The following is a 15,102-nucleotide window of genomic DNA, read 5'->3' as shown; positions in this document are numbered from 1 at the left end:
TCCTCATTCTGCTTTGTTCCTTATTATGTTTTTGGAGGTGAATGTTTACTCTGCTAAAATATGCAGCTATGCTGTGAGGGAAGGAGCCAACTACTGACCTGCGTTGTTGTTTCTTTTATCTCTTTGGAGTCAATCTCTCCTTTCTGTCTTTTCATTAGTTCAGTGTTTGTGTCATACTTAAAGATGATGTCTTTGTGTCATTGATGTTCTTGCCAAAGTCTTGTATTTCAAGCTGCTCAGATATTTTTCTCACTGACTTTAGCTCTTATGTTTTTCTCTGCCCTGCAGAAATCTCTTTCCAGCTCCTCGTTTTCCTTCATCAAATAGTTTTTCCTGCAACTCTTTCTTTGCACCATCAACATTTTTATTCTCTAATAGCTTAAACTCTGATCACAGCATCTTCATCATTTTTTAAAGCTCTTCTTTTTTTTACTGCACCTTCACTCTGGTTCTGCTGGATTTTTCTTTGGTATTCAAATGAATTGAAATTAAAGACCTTATGTTTCTCTCATTTTGGATTGTTGAAGTTTCCATATTCATCCTCTAAATTTGTAGATCTTTTTGATTCACTGTACCAAACCAGCCCAATATACTAGAATCTGATATATTTTAGGCTGATTGAAGCCTGCTCTTCTCATTAGTATCATCTAGTCACCTAATTATGGAAAACCATGACCATGGGGTCAGAGGAGAGTGAAAGGATGTGTGTCTTACCTCAAAGCTGACCACTCCATTGTTGTACCTGTCTAAGGCTTCAAACAGGAAATGTGCGTACATATTTGAATCTGGAATAAAAAGAAAATAAAGGGATCATGCAAATATCTCAATGTAAATGTGTGATCACCACACTAACGATCCAGTTAACTCATTTGTGTATAACTACTGATAAGAAAAGACATGAAAACACAGGATGAAAAGAAAGAGTCTGACTGACCTCCCTGAGGGAAGAACTGGGAGTAGATGCCTTTAAAAGTCTCCTCATTCACACCACCAGTGGGGCACTCCTGTGGAAATCAAAGATTATCATGTCAAAAATCACACAAACATACACACATATGCTCACACACACGTGTTCTCATATGATAAAATAAATCCATACACACAGATCTATGGTGGTCAAACTCTGTACAATTATACTGTTCACGGTTATTCAAGAGTACAAGAATCAAACATTCACTGACATTTTTGAATCCCCAGTAGAGGATCTGCAGCTCTTTCTTGCTGAAGTTGGTTTGTTCTATGAGACGGTCGAGCCCCTCCGGTCTGTAACGCACTGTTGAGTGTTCACCCTCATCAACCTCACTTGCTGCATGTGGGGAGAGAAACCAAATAGTGACTACTTGAGATACGACAGTGTACATGAAACACTGTGCTGAGAGGAAAAGCAGACAGTGGAGTAAATAAAGGCTAGAAAAGAGAAAGATGATGTTTAACAGGATCTGTGTTTTATTATCATGCAGTTATTATAAATTCATATTAAGTGAAATCTGAGTGATGGAGGAGAGTGCATCATGACACTTGCTTTGATTAATTGAAGGGTTGGAGCCGGAGCGACAGCAGGGCAGCAGTTTTAGGAACCGCTGCTTAATGGTCTTTTTATTGGGTTTGGATGGTGGATTACCTGGAAACAACCAATCACAGCACAGATTAGACGCAGATAGACTGGCCTACATAGTGGACACCATGTGAAAACTAGAGCCAAACTACACTCAAATACTTTGAATCACTTGTCCGTGCAACTTAGTGCAAGAAAATGAGTTTGCTGACCTGGTTTTGAACCAGTGAACCATCAGATCAGAGCTGTTTGGAGAACATACAGCATGTGAGGTCTGAGTGAAATCACACATGACTGAAGCTCAGAGATGCAGAGATCAGAGAGTGTGACTTAAATGTCCAAAATTATTCAAGTTTCAAGATTTTTGGTTTCAGATATATATGAAAAGGATCATGTTTAACCAATAGGTCCCATAAGATGTCTTTAAGAGGACATATTTGGCTACTGATAAATAAATTTAGCTTTGATTGATGGTAAATTTAATTATTTAAACTCATCAACATGAGTGCTTCCTCCTCAAAATACTGGATTCTTTTTGAACGATCTCCTCTATTTTACCATTAACCATATCAGTTAGACTTCATTTAAAAAGAGATGATTTTTTGAAAATCAGCATTTTAAAAATATGATTATGAATTAAATTTCTGCAACATAGGGCTTTTATGTGATTAATTTTATATATAACATTATAAAAAGTCTTAAAACATTATATTTGTTTTTCTTTGAATGAGTTAACACAGTTAACAGGTAACTTTATGGTGTAAAAATCATATATATAATAATATCATGTGTTTGCCAGACTAGTCCAGCACATAAATTCCTGTAAAAGCTCAATTTGTTGTTTTTACACTTCAGATTGTGTATGGATTGAACAGGTGTTAATAAGTGAGCTTCAGAGGTGCTGGGAGGCAGAATTTGTTACCTTTGGAAAGTCAGGCTACCTGTTCCCAGTCTTTATGCAATGCTAAGCTAAGCTAACTGTCTCCTGGCTGTTGCCACATATATACCATACAGACATGAGAGTGACATTGACCTTATCTAACTCTTGGCAAGAAAGCAAATAAGCACTCCACAAAATAACAAACTATTCCTTTAAGATGTGAATTTAGGCTGATAGTGACAACGACAGCAGAGTTGAGAAAGATTCACACACACACACAGTAGTCAACTCTTTGTGTAACAATAAAGAGAACAGACACCCACCATCACAGTCGGCTGGCCTTTACAGAAACCACAACACAACTTTGTCACTTGACCTTTTAGAGAAACATTCAGGATTCTCTGCTACAACCAGCCGCCTTTCTCTGTCTGCACGTCCAACACACAACCAGCAACAAACAACACATCACTCAGTCAATTCAGCAAACATACACCTGCATGTAGGTGATACCTAAATAAACAATAATATTCCACAGCAACACATGAGGAGTCTCAAACACTTTCACACTAAATTATTCATCTAAGAGAATATTTAAACCTGTAACCTTCAACCACTAAATATCACACATTATGCATTAGATTTCATCATAGACACTCATACATACTCAGACACACAAAGTTTTCACTCTTTTTATCATACTGGCATCGTATTGGTCAAATAAACAATATCTTATCATGCTACACTGAGCAGATTTGGTTGATGACTTTCCTGTATTCATTGAAATGAACCACAAAGAAACATCTAAACATCACACTCTGCTCCTTCCCTGTAAACTCTTCTCTCTAACTTGTCAGTACCTGTTGACAGGTCACCAGTCAGCCAGCAGCAGATGTGTCTGTCCATCTTCAACAGTCTCTGATATCTCCTTTTTCTCTGGTCCATGCTGAACGTGATTGAGGATTATCTCTGGTTCTTCTGTAGAGCTCTAAGATGAGTTTTTTTCATCTTGATGGTGCATCTGTAGCAGTCAAATGTTTTCGTTCAAAGAGGATTTCCACTCATTTTATTTTCTGATGCTGGGCTCCAATACTCCTTCACTGCCTTTTTCATTCCTTGAAACTACATTACAGCTGTTCCTGATCTGATGGACCTCACCGTCTACATGAGCTTGACGTTGACCTCTCCTCTTTCCCATCACAGCTCAGCTGCCCCTCCTCCTCCAGCAGGAGCATCAGGGGGTTGAAACAGCTGCTGCAGAAAAACCTCCTCATCTATTCTGCAGCTTTGCCTGCTCCTCAATTCTCTTTGTGTTCTGTCTCTCTTGCTTTCAATTACTGAAGACATCTTGTTTTGTAGTCTCTCTTATCCAAAGCCAGACACACAACAAGCAAAGAACAAAGAGATAGATGTGAGGTGCTGGACAACAGCACCTACACTGACAATAAACTCACACAACCAACCACAGAGCAAACACAATAACAGTAAAAGTAAAATGATGTGGTGTAAATAATACAATTAATGATGGCTGAATTCCATTTAGCTGGTTCAGTTTCAGGGTCCTGGTATTGTGCATGTTGGTTCACTGTCACACTGTCATGACTTAATTAATGGAACAGAGGCATCGTTAATGTTATTAATAACATCTGTGCTTTTCCTACTATAATGAGTCACAATGTGTACTGTGAAAAAGGAACATTAGCTCAAAAAGTGTAATATTTTGTCCAACATGCAGACAGTCATGTGCCCTTCCTGCCAGCAGAGGCCAGTGTTGAACTAGATTAAACTCAACTGTAAAAGGCCTCCAACTCAGAGAAAAGACAATGAGCATCACTGCAGACAGGTGGAGAAACCTGTTGGATGTTTTTAAAGCAAAATCAATGACACACCTCCTCCTCTCCCACTGACACCTACAGAGGCAACCTGTAAAATATAACACATTTGTCTTCTGTGTTTGATTTTCTGACAACACATGAAATCAATGGGAACCTCACTGTAACGGGAAAAGAGAGATGGGTGGAAAAGCCAGCACTAAAACATCTCATATGTTTCTCACGTCTCTCCAATCCCAAATATTGTCATAAATATGTTAACAGTCACTGCTTATCACTGATATTATCATAAACCGATAAATTCAACAAAAAATAAGTATCATCAGGTCTGCACCAGACACTAATTATGTTCATGTTAAAGGTACCAGGGTTGGTACTGAGGCAACAGATAATATTTTTTCCTGAAAAGAGGACAAAAATGATGAGGCAGGGAAAAGTGACTGCTCTTCACAAAGTCCTCCCGGATCATGCCAGAACTAGGGACTTACACGCATTCAGAGAGTCCCACAGTGAAACAGTGAACAGTCCCACGTTTCCCCCTACTGTAGGTAACTAGATATTGTTAGGGCATATTTGAGATCTTGAGATGCTTCACAGTTGCACATACTTATTCATGTGAATTGAATAATAAAATGAATGAGAAGAAAAAAATGAAAAAATATATCATTGTTGTATTATTCAAATATCGTTCAGCAGAGCAGAGAATTGTCTCTATCCTGACTCATTCAAAAATGTGCCTGCCAGCACCTCTAAAGCTCACTAATTAACACAATATATCTCATTGTTTTTTTAATCTGAGCAAATGTACAGTTAGGTTTTGGGGTTATTTTTTGAACAGTGAGCGGATGTGCAGCCTCTCTGGCTATAACACTGGAGCTTGGGATGTAGCACAAAGTTCTTCGCACAAACTGTCTCTTTTATATTTATGTTTATGTCCAATTTAAACAATATGACATATTAATTATTCAGATTCATAGACACATTTTTTTTAACTTTGGACAGAGCCCAACCAGCTGTTTCTCCTCCAGGTCTTATGGTAACTGAAAGACCAATCAAATATCAAAGTCCATGGACTTTGTGACAGGCCTTCCCTCTTCTGAAGGCTATACTGTCATCCTGACCATTGTGGACCGCTTCAGTAAAATGGCCCACTTCATGCCTCTGCCCAAGCTCCCTTCAGCCAAGAGAACTGCTCAGTTGGTCCTGCTCCACATATTCCATCTTCATGGCCTCCCTGTCGATGTGGTGTCGGACCGTGGGCCTCAATTTGCCTCCGTTTTTTGGAGAGAGTTCTGCAGTCTCCTGGGTGCCACCGCCAGTCTGTCCTCTGGCTTCCACCCTCAGACCAATGGGCAAACGGAGCGTATGAACCAGGAGTTGGAAACGGCCCTGCAGTGCATGGTCTCCCAGAACCCCTCCTCCTGGTCCTCACAGCTGTTGTGGGTAGAATATGCCCACAACTCCCTCATCTGCTCTGCCACCGGCCTCTCTCCTTTCCAATGTGCCTACGGCTATCAACCACCGTTGTTCCCCACCCAGGAGAAGGAGGTTTCCTGCCTGTCTGTCCAAGCCTTCATCCGCCACTGCCGCAGAACCTGGCTCCGGGCCCGTTCCATCCTCCTTTGGTCTGTGGACCGCAACACTGCCACCGCCAACCGCCGCCGCACCCCTGCACCTACTTACCAAGTGGGTCAGTGAGTGTGGCTCTCCACCCGAGACCTGCCCCTCCACGTGGAATCCAGGAAGATGGCACCCAAACACATTAGACCCTTCACAATACAGAAGGTCATCAACCCCGTTGCAGTACGGTTGAAGCTCCCACGCTCTATGCGTGTCCATCGGCTGACTCCAAGGAGTTTTAGGCCTGTCTCCTGCCCTGTTTATAGTGCCTTTTTAGGGATGTAGGGAACCATCCCTTGAGGGGGGGGGGGGGGGTTCTGTCAGAGTCTGCTCTCCCCCTCACCTGTTGCTGTGGGAATTATCCAATCATTCAGTCTCACTCTCTGCTCTGCCACACCCCTCATTAGTTCAACCACTTTCACCTGGCGCTCCCACCTGCTCATCTCCAATCAAGCCAGTAAATAAGCTGCCTCGGCCCACTCCCTCTTTGTCAGATTGTCTATGCTACTATGCTAAGTCATCTTGCCTTCATCTCTGGACTGTCTTCTTGGTTCCTGATCAGCTTGTCTCCGACCATCGCTCCTCGTCTCTGCCCCAGTAAACCCACCAGCCTTCTGTCCCTGACTCTAAGTTCTGCCTGCCTGTTCCCTGGTCTTTGTCTGCCTTGGGAGTGGAAGATCAGGGTTCAATTCCCGGTGGAGCCATACTCATCAGAACTGTGTTTCTCTGACCGTGCTACTATTGCCTTGACATTGTGTGGAATAAAGACTGTAAAATTTATACCGGTGTCATTTGTGCTGCTATTGGGTCCATTCTATACCCGTTACACAGCATTACCCGATGACTTTCAGGGAACATTTCTACATAATTCACCTCAAGTTTTGAACCTTTGACCATGTTTAACAGACATTTGACATCATAACTGTATAAAAATAACAGAAAATAATAATAACAACAATAATAATAATACAAGCATGATATGTCCCCTTTAAAGTATGTTCAGATAGAAGATGAAGGGACATTTTGAGGCAGTGTGAATGCATGTTGGGTGTAGCCTACATAGGATGAAGATGAATGCAAATGAATTTGAATTCTACTGCCTGTCAGTCATCCATCATCCACATTCATTATATGTTTTAAAAAGTAATTTTTTACATCTTGCAGTGTTTTAGAAGTTTTCACCAAGGCTGTTTCATTTCTTTTACAAATGGCCACATGGTGAAGCTGAACTTTACACCAAATTTCATTTAAACCTGTTAAGCAGTGTATGAGAGCTACCTAACAAATAGCTCCTAATACACAATTCTAACATAAATGACAAACTGAACATATTCATCTTGTGAATTGTGTGAGTGTAAACCCTAAAACACATTTTCAAGAATAAGGAACACAGTGGACTAGTTTATGTGGTCCCAAAATTTTATTGACTCCAACTGCACTGATAGCTGACATGGTTGAAGGAATGATGGTATGCATTTACAGAATTGAGATGTTTTTCCCACTTGTTCTTAACATCATGATAGACAGTATGACAGTCAGGAACACACATTGTGACTGCTGAGACGAATTAGACTTGGGTGTGATGGCTGATGAGAAAATGAGAGTTGGAGCCAGTCTGTCGCAGTCTGGGTCAGTTAGTGTTGACGAGCAGCAGATAAAATCATATGTGTGTGATATGTAAAGATTCTAATCTGTAGTCTTCGGATCCAGCCGCTGCCAGTCATTCTCATAAAGAGTTTTTAAAACATATTCGGTATTTGTTACTGATGACGTCACCTATATGTCACCTGAGGGAGTCAAGCCATATTCTGCAGTGTACTGGTACACATATATAAATATTGTGTCCCCTGAAAGAAACTGAAGAAACCCATAACTGATCAGAGCAGTGTTGGCAGTTATTTTAATGGAAAGTGGCTAAAGCATCACATGTGAATTTGCATATCTGTCAAACTACACTTAACCTTAGCTTCAATTTTTATTATTTTTCAATCCACTATCATTTCATCAACATGCATTTAAATCTACCTCTAATTTCAAAAACGTCAAGTTAAATCATTTAGAGCCAAAACAAAGTGGTTCCCCAAACAATGAGGATCACTGATTGGTCGTTTGATACGCACATTCACAGCTCAAAAGAAAGTCAGGTTTTCCCCTTTGCAGACAGATATGAGAAGATCTAATTGACATCACAAAAGATCTTAAAATCAAACACTCAAGACAGTGTATGCATAATTCTTTCATATTCCTGAACCCAAAGAAGTTTTAAAATAAAATAAAGTGAAAGAAGCATAGAAAGACCTTCCACCACAGTCTGCCACATTGGGCGAAGCCTCAGATTAAACTATTATGAATATCTGGTTAATCAAAATATCAAAAGACGCCAAAGTCGAGGTTCCTCAAATTTTCCTTTGGACAAAGCAGGGGGCAAGAGGACAAGAAAAGAGGCATCAAAGTCTCTTTCTATCTTGTCAGTCTCCCTCTGCCTCCCCACTTCCTTTGCATTTTCAGTCGGTCCCTCTGATATCAACATCAATGATGCCAGGCCCTCTGGGGTTGAATTGCCTGTCAAAACACACAAAGAGGAAGAAAAACACAATATACACATAAGTCAGGGACACACAGATATGAGGACACACACGGAAAACACCAAATAAAAAAATGAATGAGGGTGAAAGTCACATTTTCATTGTCTTTTCAAGTCATTATATCAAATTAAATGCAGAGGGGTGAACATTGAGGACACATTAGAATAATAAAATATGTTCATTACAATATCATCACAAAGTAAGCTTCATGCAAGATCATTTCTTATTCTTCTCCTAAATCTCTTGTTTCTTTCAGGTATACGCGTACGTGAATCAACAGATTCACAAAAGTGTCCTAAATCGCTTGTTTCAGCCAGGTGAATGCCACCCATGACATGTGTTTCTGACATTTCATCAATGTGATCACCGCCTCTAAAATTGCCATGTAAGGCTGTGTGTTCCACTTTGACATGATTAATTCACTAAAATGTTACCAAACAGTAAACAACTACCGCTCACATAAAAATCATCGCATCGAAAAAATTAAATTAGCAAAACATGATGATGACAATATGGTGTGATCATTTTGTTTTCGTTATGCATTTTATTTTAGTTAATTTTGGCATCATAATTAAACTCCAAATTCATTCTGACAAAGGCCTCATGATTTCAGGTCAAATCAGTGTTTTTTGCCCCATGGAGTAAGTAAGAAGGAGAAAATGGGTGAATGTTACAAAGTCTCTTAAATTACTCGTACGAGCTATTTAAGAACAAATCTATTTGTACGAATGCTTCTTGCTTGAGGCCCAATGTCTCTTAAACCACACTGGACACCTCAAATCAATGAGATAATGGTGTCAACATATTAGAAGGTGACATTTTCCATTAAGGCCTCAAAAAAACTGATCTATTTTGGCATGTGTGACAGAGAAAGTTTGTTACCCACTCGTATGGTATTCCGGCCAAGTCAAGCATCGTCTTGGAAGCGACTGTCTTCTCGTCGTCATGATACTTATCAGAAAGATAGACCACATTCTCGATACCTGGACAAAGAGAGGGAGGGATTATGAAGGGATGCAGAGGGTAGGTAGAAGTGCAAAATAAAGACTGTTATTATTGTCTTCTTGGGGAAGTGTATGACGAATGAAAGCAGGACGAGAGAGGACAAAGGACAGAGGAGAGATGAAATGAGGACATCATATTCAGTTGACATAAGCAGTTACATTATATTGTGACAAAAAAGCTGATTTAAAGCTTCTTATTTTTACAACTTACAGCGTACAGCTGCAATGACCTCATTCACGCTGGTCTTTTGTGGACACTTTCAGTCAACATTTTTCATTTCAGTCCTCTGACCTTGAGCCAAAATTCATTGTTTGTCCGTGCGAATTTTCCTGACGAAGGTTTGAGGACCTAAATATTGTGTTAAAAAAGTGAGTTCAAGTGATGGACAGTGTGCAGAATTCTTGATTTTCTTTCATACAAATGCTAAAATTCTTGAAAAAGCTCTCACTCGTCATCTGGAGAAGATTCTACCATCATTTCAACTAATCAAAAGGGTTTCATTAAGAACAGACACTCTGTCTTTAACATTAGATATTAAAGAAATAGTGGACTACGAACTGTGAACTGTGAAATAATATAATCTATAGTCCATCTTCATCTGATACCTCAGAGATAATTGTCTTGCATGATGTAGAAAAGGTGTTTGACTTGGTGAAATGGGATTTTCTTTTTTAAACCCTCCAAAAATTTCAGTCTTGGTTCCAAATCTATACCATGGATTAAGATTTTAAACTGCAGTGTGGCACAAGACAGGAGTACCCTCCGACTCCCCTTCTTTTTGATGTGGCAATTTAGCCATTAGTTATTGCTCTGAAGGAAAATGTTTGCATCAGAGGAATTCACCACTGGGGCCTAGACCATAAGGTGTCACTTTATGCAGATGATGTGTTGTTATGTATCTGTCCCCTTATTACATCTTCCAAAACTTGACTTTGGGTTTGGTAAAATATGAAGCTACAAAATTAATCCTCAAAAAAGTGAACTAATGCCAATCAAAGATATGACAAAAGGACTCCCTACTTCAGCCCCCTTTAAAATGAGTCTGAAAAGCTTTAATACTTAAGATCTGGATCTCTAGTAGCCAAAAGATAAAGACAGTTTATTGGATATATTTCCTTAATTCATTTTAATTACTTAAACAGCCAGACTTAATACTTTATTTGGAACAAGAAACATCCTTGGGTTAAACAAAGTATACTATAGAGACCCTATGAAATGGGCGGCATGACACTTCCAAACTTCCTGTATTATTATTGAACTGCTCACTTAGAGCATTGTTAAATACAAAACATGCCCCTTGTCACTGCTCCTTCATGGTCAACTACAGTACAGCGAAACTACCACTGAATCAGTTTCACTGTTGTCATTATTATGATAGACACTACATGTTTGCTTCATCAGCTGTGGCCTGTGATAAGGCCTTTGGTACATGGTCAAAATGTAGGATCACCTCAAATCAAAAACAAGCCATTTAACAGGGAGAAATGGAAGAAGCCTTAAGCAACAGGTGTCTTGTGTACAGAATAGACTAAAATCAGGATGACAAAATTATAGATAGTTTATTTTGACAAATTTGCTTCAGTTGAGCAGCTGGTAAAAAATGTCATATTCCTAGAACGCACATGAAGTATATACAGTACTTCTAAGGAATTGTATGACATATAACTCCTTCCCTTTCTGTCCTTCCTCATCCCCTTTAGACTCAAATGTAAAGCAGAGGACAATCCATAAGTAGAACCTACTTACTGACCTGAGAGTGTGTGTGTGTGTGTGTGTGTGTGTTGTCAGTACCCACCTCCCTGGATGATGAGCTTGGTACACTCGTTGCAGGGGAACAGAGTCACATAGATGGTGCAGCCCCTCACATCAGCACTGTTCTTGTTCATAAATGCGTTCAGCTCTGCATGGCACACTGTGGGATAGAGCCGAGTCAATACAAGACATCACCTTCAGTGCTGTCATGGCAATCTGGATCACATGTGTGTGTGTTTGTGCGTCAAACTCAGGCTTTTGTACATGACCGGTGTGATGTATTTGTTACTGCTGAATCAGGATAATGGGTTTGACCTGAAGTAATAGTATGTATAGTATAGTATGTTCACTGATAAGTAAAAAGAAGTGTTAAATGTAAAAATATTTTTAATTAGAAATATTTGTTTAATCTTGAAATATTATTTTCCATAAAATTACAACTTTATTCCTGTAATATTCAGATTTTTTTCATAGAGTGATTTTGAAAAAAAACTAATTAAATTAAATTATTGATCAAAATTACAATTACATTTTTCTTAAAATATTTCAGTTTTTTTCTCAAAATCTAATTTTTTCCTTAAAAATGGCCATAATACTTTGTCTGCTGGACAAATTGAAATGAGGCATGAAATGTCACAGCACATTCTTGCTCTCCAAAGGATGAACCCTTTTAGGTCACTATCAGGGTTTTGATCTTTATGTGTTGTCTTTAGGAATCAGTTATTATGCAGAAATATTTTGTGAAGAAACTGAGAATATTTTGTGAAGAAACTGAAGAAATTTCTTCCCTTACATGTGTATGTGAGGGTCTGACTATGTTTCAAGTAAATGACTCTAAAGCCTGATCTGAAGCATCTTATTAATAAAGATGGAGATTCATTATTTACCCTCTATCTCACTCTGCAGGTGAAACAGTGGTATTGCCTTTGAGTTATAGCTCTGAGACAATGAACAGTACTCAGCACTGACGTATGAACAACTTTTAATTTACAGCCTTTGCTGACACTTTTTTTTGTCATTATTATCATTCTTGTTTGATATTTAATGCTTTTAATGTGAGGCACCTTGTAAGTTTTGTTCTGAAAAGTGCTATATAAATAAACCTTGATTTACTTACATCTATAATTTTATTGTCTTTAACAATGACAATAAAGCTGATTCTGATTAATCACACACATTTCCTTTGAATTAATAAAACCCAACACTTTGATTGCAGATAAAAATAAAACCAGTATTATTTCAGACTATCCAAAATAACTGTAATCAGGCCCAGAACAAGAGTCTGAGTAGAGATAGAGCTGGTTTGCTTTCAGAGACCTGCTGCTGATTATTCTGATCTGTGTATAAAAATAATTTAAAAAAACAATGTGTGTATTTAAGAATTAAAAACTAAGGAGTGTGTATTCTAACCATAAGGGTACTTAGTCTTCAGTTTGTCTCCTTCTCGTGCCCATGGTAGCTTGTCATCGCAGCCATTGGGCATTGTATTGTGACCAGTACTGACTATCTTATTCTCCTGGTTCACGATACAGGCCCCCACCTGAAACATAGAGAGATATTACACTGTTTAGTCCATTTTGTCTTTATATAATCAAAGATGATACATAACAGCCCTTTAATTTCAGTATGATTAAACACACTCTCAACCTCTCTGTGTGTGGATCTCTGTGAGAGTGCTCAGCTTTGTTCATTTCTAAATGTGTTTGAGTTTGGCTTTCTGTAGAAACATTCACCTACTCAATAAGGTCTATTTTAAGAGCTTCTCCCCTTCCCACTCCCCCAATGATCAGACTTATCATCCCAAAGTTTGTTCTCTGTGATTTAACTTTAACTTTGGATGCTTTAGAACCTCAAGGAAACTATACGTTAAACTCATTGTACAAAGGTTCTCTCATTCGAAACACTGAAAATTTAAAAAAATTCACTTACATATGATATAAATGTCCAACAGAATCCATATATACATAATGGATATATATGTGGTTGATTGTGTTGAGTTCTAATACCCGCCTGTGTCTCCTCAATCACAAATGTCTCACAAATTCAAAATGAATAACAGGGGAATTGCTAATTAATTGGGGGAAAAAAGAGGGCTGTACCCAAATCATAATTTTGTCGACTCAGACACATCTTTCAGATGAGTAGGTTGAGCTGTGCTTCCCAAAAATTATTTAATTGTGGAGTGGTGTAAACCAACTCATCAGGATTCATGGGGGAGCTCAGAATTTTATTAATATCTTTACATGTGTTATTCAATATATACTCTCCTTTTTTAAATTACACAACGAAAAGTAAAACTGGATTAATCTACAATTTCTACACTATACAGTTAATGTTATCCCTTTATTTAAGTATAAAGCATAGTATATTCCCCTGTCTCTCCTTTTGTGTTCATCGTCTGACCAAACAGGCCAAACAGGTATGAATGTTCCCCTCTTGTCTCTTAATCAGCAGTCAGGTTTCCATCTGAATGTGGTGCAAATTTGAACAGAATTTCTAGAAAATCAGCATAAGAAAGTAAGACTTAGGCCTACCTATATTGAAAACGTGATGGAAATGAGGTTTTGTTGTATGGGCAAAAGTTGTGTAAACGTAAGGTTAAACATGGGTTTACTGTGTTCTTATTGAATTGTTGCCTGTCACCTTGTCTGCATATGTTTGGTGAGTGTTTGCTTGATATTCTAGTGTCATTGGGATTGTGCTCAACTATGAGTCTCTGAAGCTGTATGCTAACGGTAGCCATGCTAACCGCTAGTTCACCATCTCTGTTTTTTGTGTCGAACTGATTTATTCCTTCTCACACACTCACATCATTAACAGAAATATGACATTTCTGTTTGTTTCACGTAGTAATTTGGTGAACATTACTCCACTTGTGTTGGTCTGTCGCTACTGTCACATCTCCATGTAGGCTATGTCATGATTCATTCACCTAGTCTGTTTTCATTACACTTCCCTTTGCATTTTGATTTTATTGATACAGCTATTTTTCCACTTTAGCCAAGTGATATCTTAACTTTTTAAAAACTTTTTGGTATTTCAGTCACACTCTTTTGTTTTTGTTATGCACATGACTGAAATGCACTCAGTGTATTCATTGCTAATGCCTGTAGCTCAATTTCCGAGTTGGAACTTGGGAGGATGTATGGCTACGTTATTTTGCCCTGTTGTCCTCCCAAGAGAAATGGTTGTAATGTCAGGCACCCAAAAACAACTTGTAGTTCCATGGCACAATTCAGATGACATATATGTAAGTTGAGAAATCATTTCTTAACCCCGTGGTTAATACTGTAGCCATGACAACGAAGGTAACTTAACTTTAAGGAAGTAGTAACTTTAACCCACACCACATGTTCTCTACCCTTAACAAAGTGATCATTTTAATGCAAACTATGATCTTTCTTTGGTTTTTGTGCCTAATCCTAACTAGATCTTAACCATAGCCTTGTCACATTACAACACATTATTATTTTTTAACAGTGATTTGTACAAATGATCTTGTGCAATGACTGCCAATTGCTGCCAATAAAAGCTGGCTGATCCACTTCTACCAGTCATTCGTGTAACAAATTTCCTGGAAACATTCCTTTCAAGTTTTTGGAGAGTCAAGGTGTCGAGATCGGCAATATATGTGAACACACACCTTTGTGTTTGGGTCTTTGCTCCTCTTAGCTGTCAGGGCAGCTACAGCCATGAAGTAGTCAGAACAGTCCAGGATTTCTGCGCTGCCATAGAAAAAAGAGACAAAGAGAGGATGTTAAGTTTTGTGATCTGGAGAAAATCAATCTCTTAAACCATTTTGACGTAAGAGGCTTTCCATTTACTGAAATCACAGCTAATTTCAGTGCAGTCATTCCCTCCCTTGTATTAGCTTAT

General features: G+C 38.6%; 2 protein-coding genes across 2 annotated transcripts; both read right to left on the bottom strand.

Moving 5' to 3' along the window:
* Nucleotides 1–643: 643 nt before the first annotated feature.
* On the bottom strand, nt 644–1,381 carry LOC122979682 (Kv channel-interacting protein 4-like). The gene is made up of 4 exons (XM_044347346.1): nt 1,182–1,381; nt 935–1,004; nt 715–785; nt 644–655 (listed from the first exon to the last, which is right to left on the bottom strand). The coding sequence occupies exons 1-4, from the start codon at nt 1,359–1,361 to the stop codon at nt 644–646; spliced, it is 333 nt and encodes a 110-aa protein (XP_044203281.1). The 5' UTR covers nt 1,362–1,381.
* Nucleotides 1,382–8,388: 7,007 nt separating this feature from the next.
* LOC122979673 (deoxycytidylate deaminase-like) lies at nt 8,389–15,102 on the bottom strand. The gene is made up of 5 exons (XM_044347327.1): nt 14,870–15,102; nt 12,637–12,766; nt 11,270–11,386; nt 9,356–9,452; nt 8,389–8,446 (listed from the first exon to the last, which is right to left on the bottom strand). Exons 1-5 carry the CDS (start codon nt 14,918–14,920, stop codon nt 8,389–8,391), a joined length of 453 nt encoding a protein of 150 aa, XP_044203262.1. The 5' UTR covers nt 14,921–15,102.

Source organism: Thunnus albacares, chromosome 3 (genome assembly GCF_914725855.1).
Source record: "Thunnus albacares chromosome 3, fThuAlb1.1, whole genome shotgun sequence".
Lineage (NCBI taxonomy): Eukaryota > Metazoa > Chordata > Actinopteri > Scombriformes > Scombridae > Thunnus > Thunnus albacares.
This window is presented reverse-complemented; position numbering and strand designations above follow the sequence as displayed.

Coding starts and splice junctions, on each gene's coding strand:
- LOC122979673 (XM_044347327.1), bottom strand. CDS start 14,920: ATGGCTGTAGCTGCCCTGACAGCTAAGAGGAGCAAAGACCCAAACACA. Junction 11,387..12,636: donor GAAGACTAAGTACCCTTATG/GTTAGAATACAC, acceptor TCTATCCCACAG/TGTGCCATGCAGAGCTGAAC. Junction 8,447..9,355: donor TTGGCCGGAATACCATACGA/GTGGGTAACAAA, acceptor GTGTTTTGACAG/GCAATTCAACCCCAGAGGGC.
- LOC122979682 (XM_044347346.1), bottom strand. CDS start 1,361: ATGTACACTGTCGTATCTCAAGTAGTCACTATTTGGTTTCTCTCCCCA. Junction 1,005..1,181: donor TCTACTGGGGATTCAAAAAT/GTCAGTGAATGT, acceptor TGATTTCCACAG/GAGTGCCCCACTGGTGGTGT. Junction 786..934: donor CCAGTTCTTCCCTCAGGGAG/GTCAGTCAGACT, acceptor TTTTTATTCCAG/ATTCAAATATGTACGCACAT.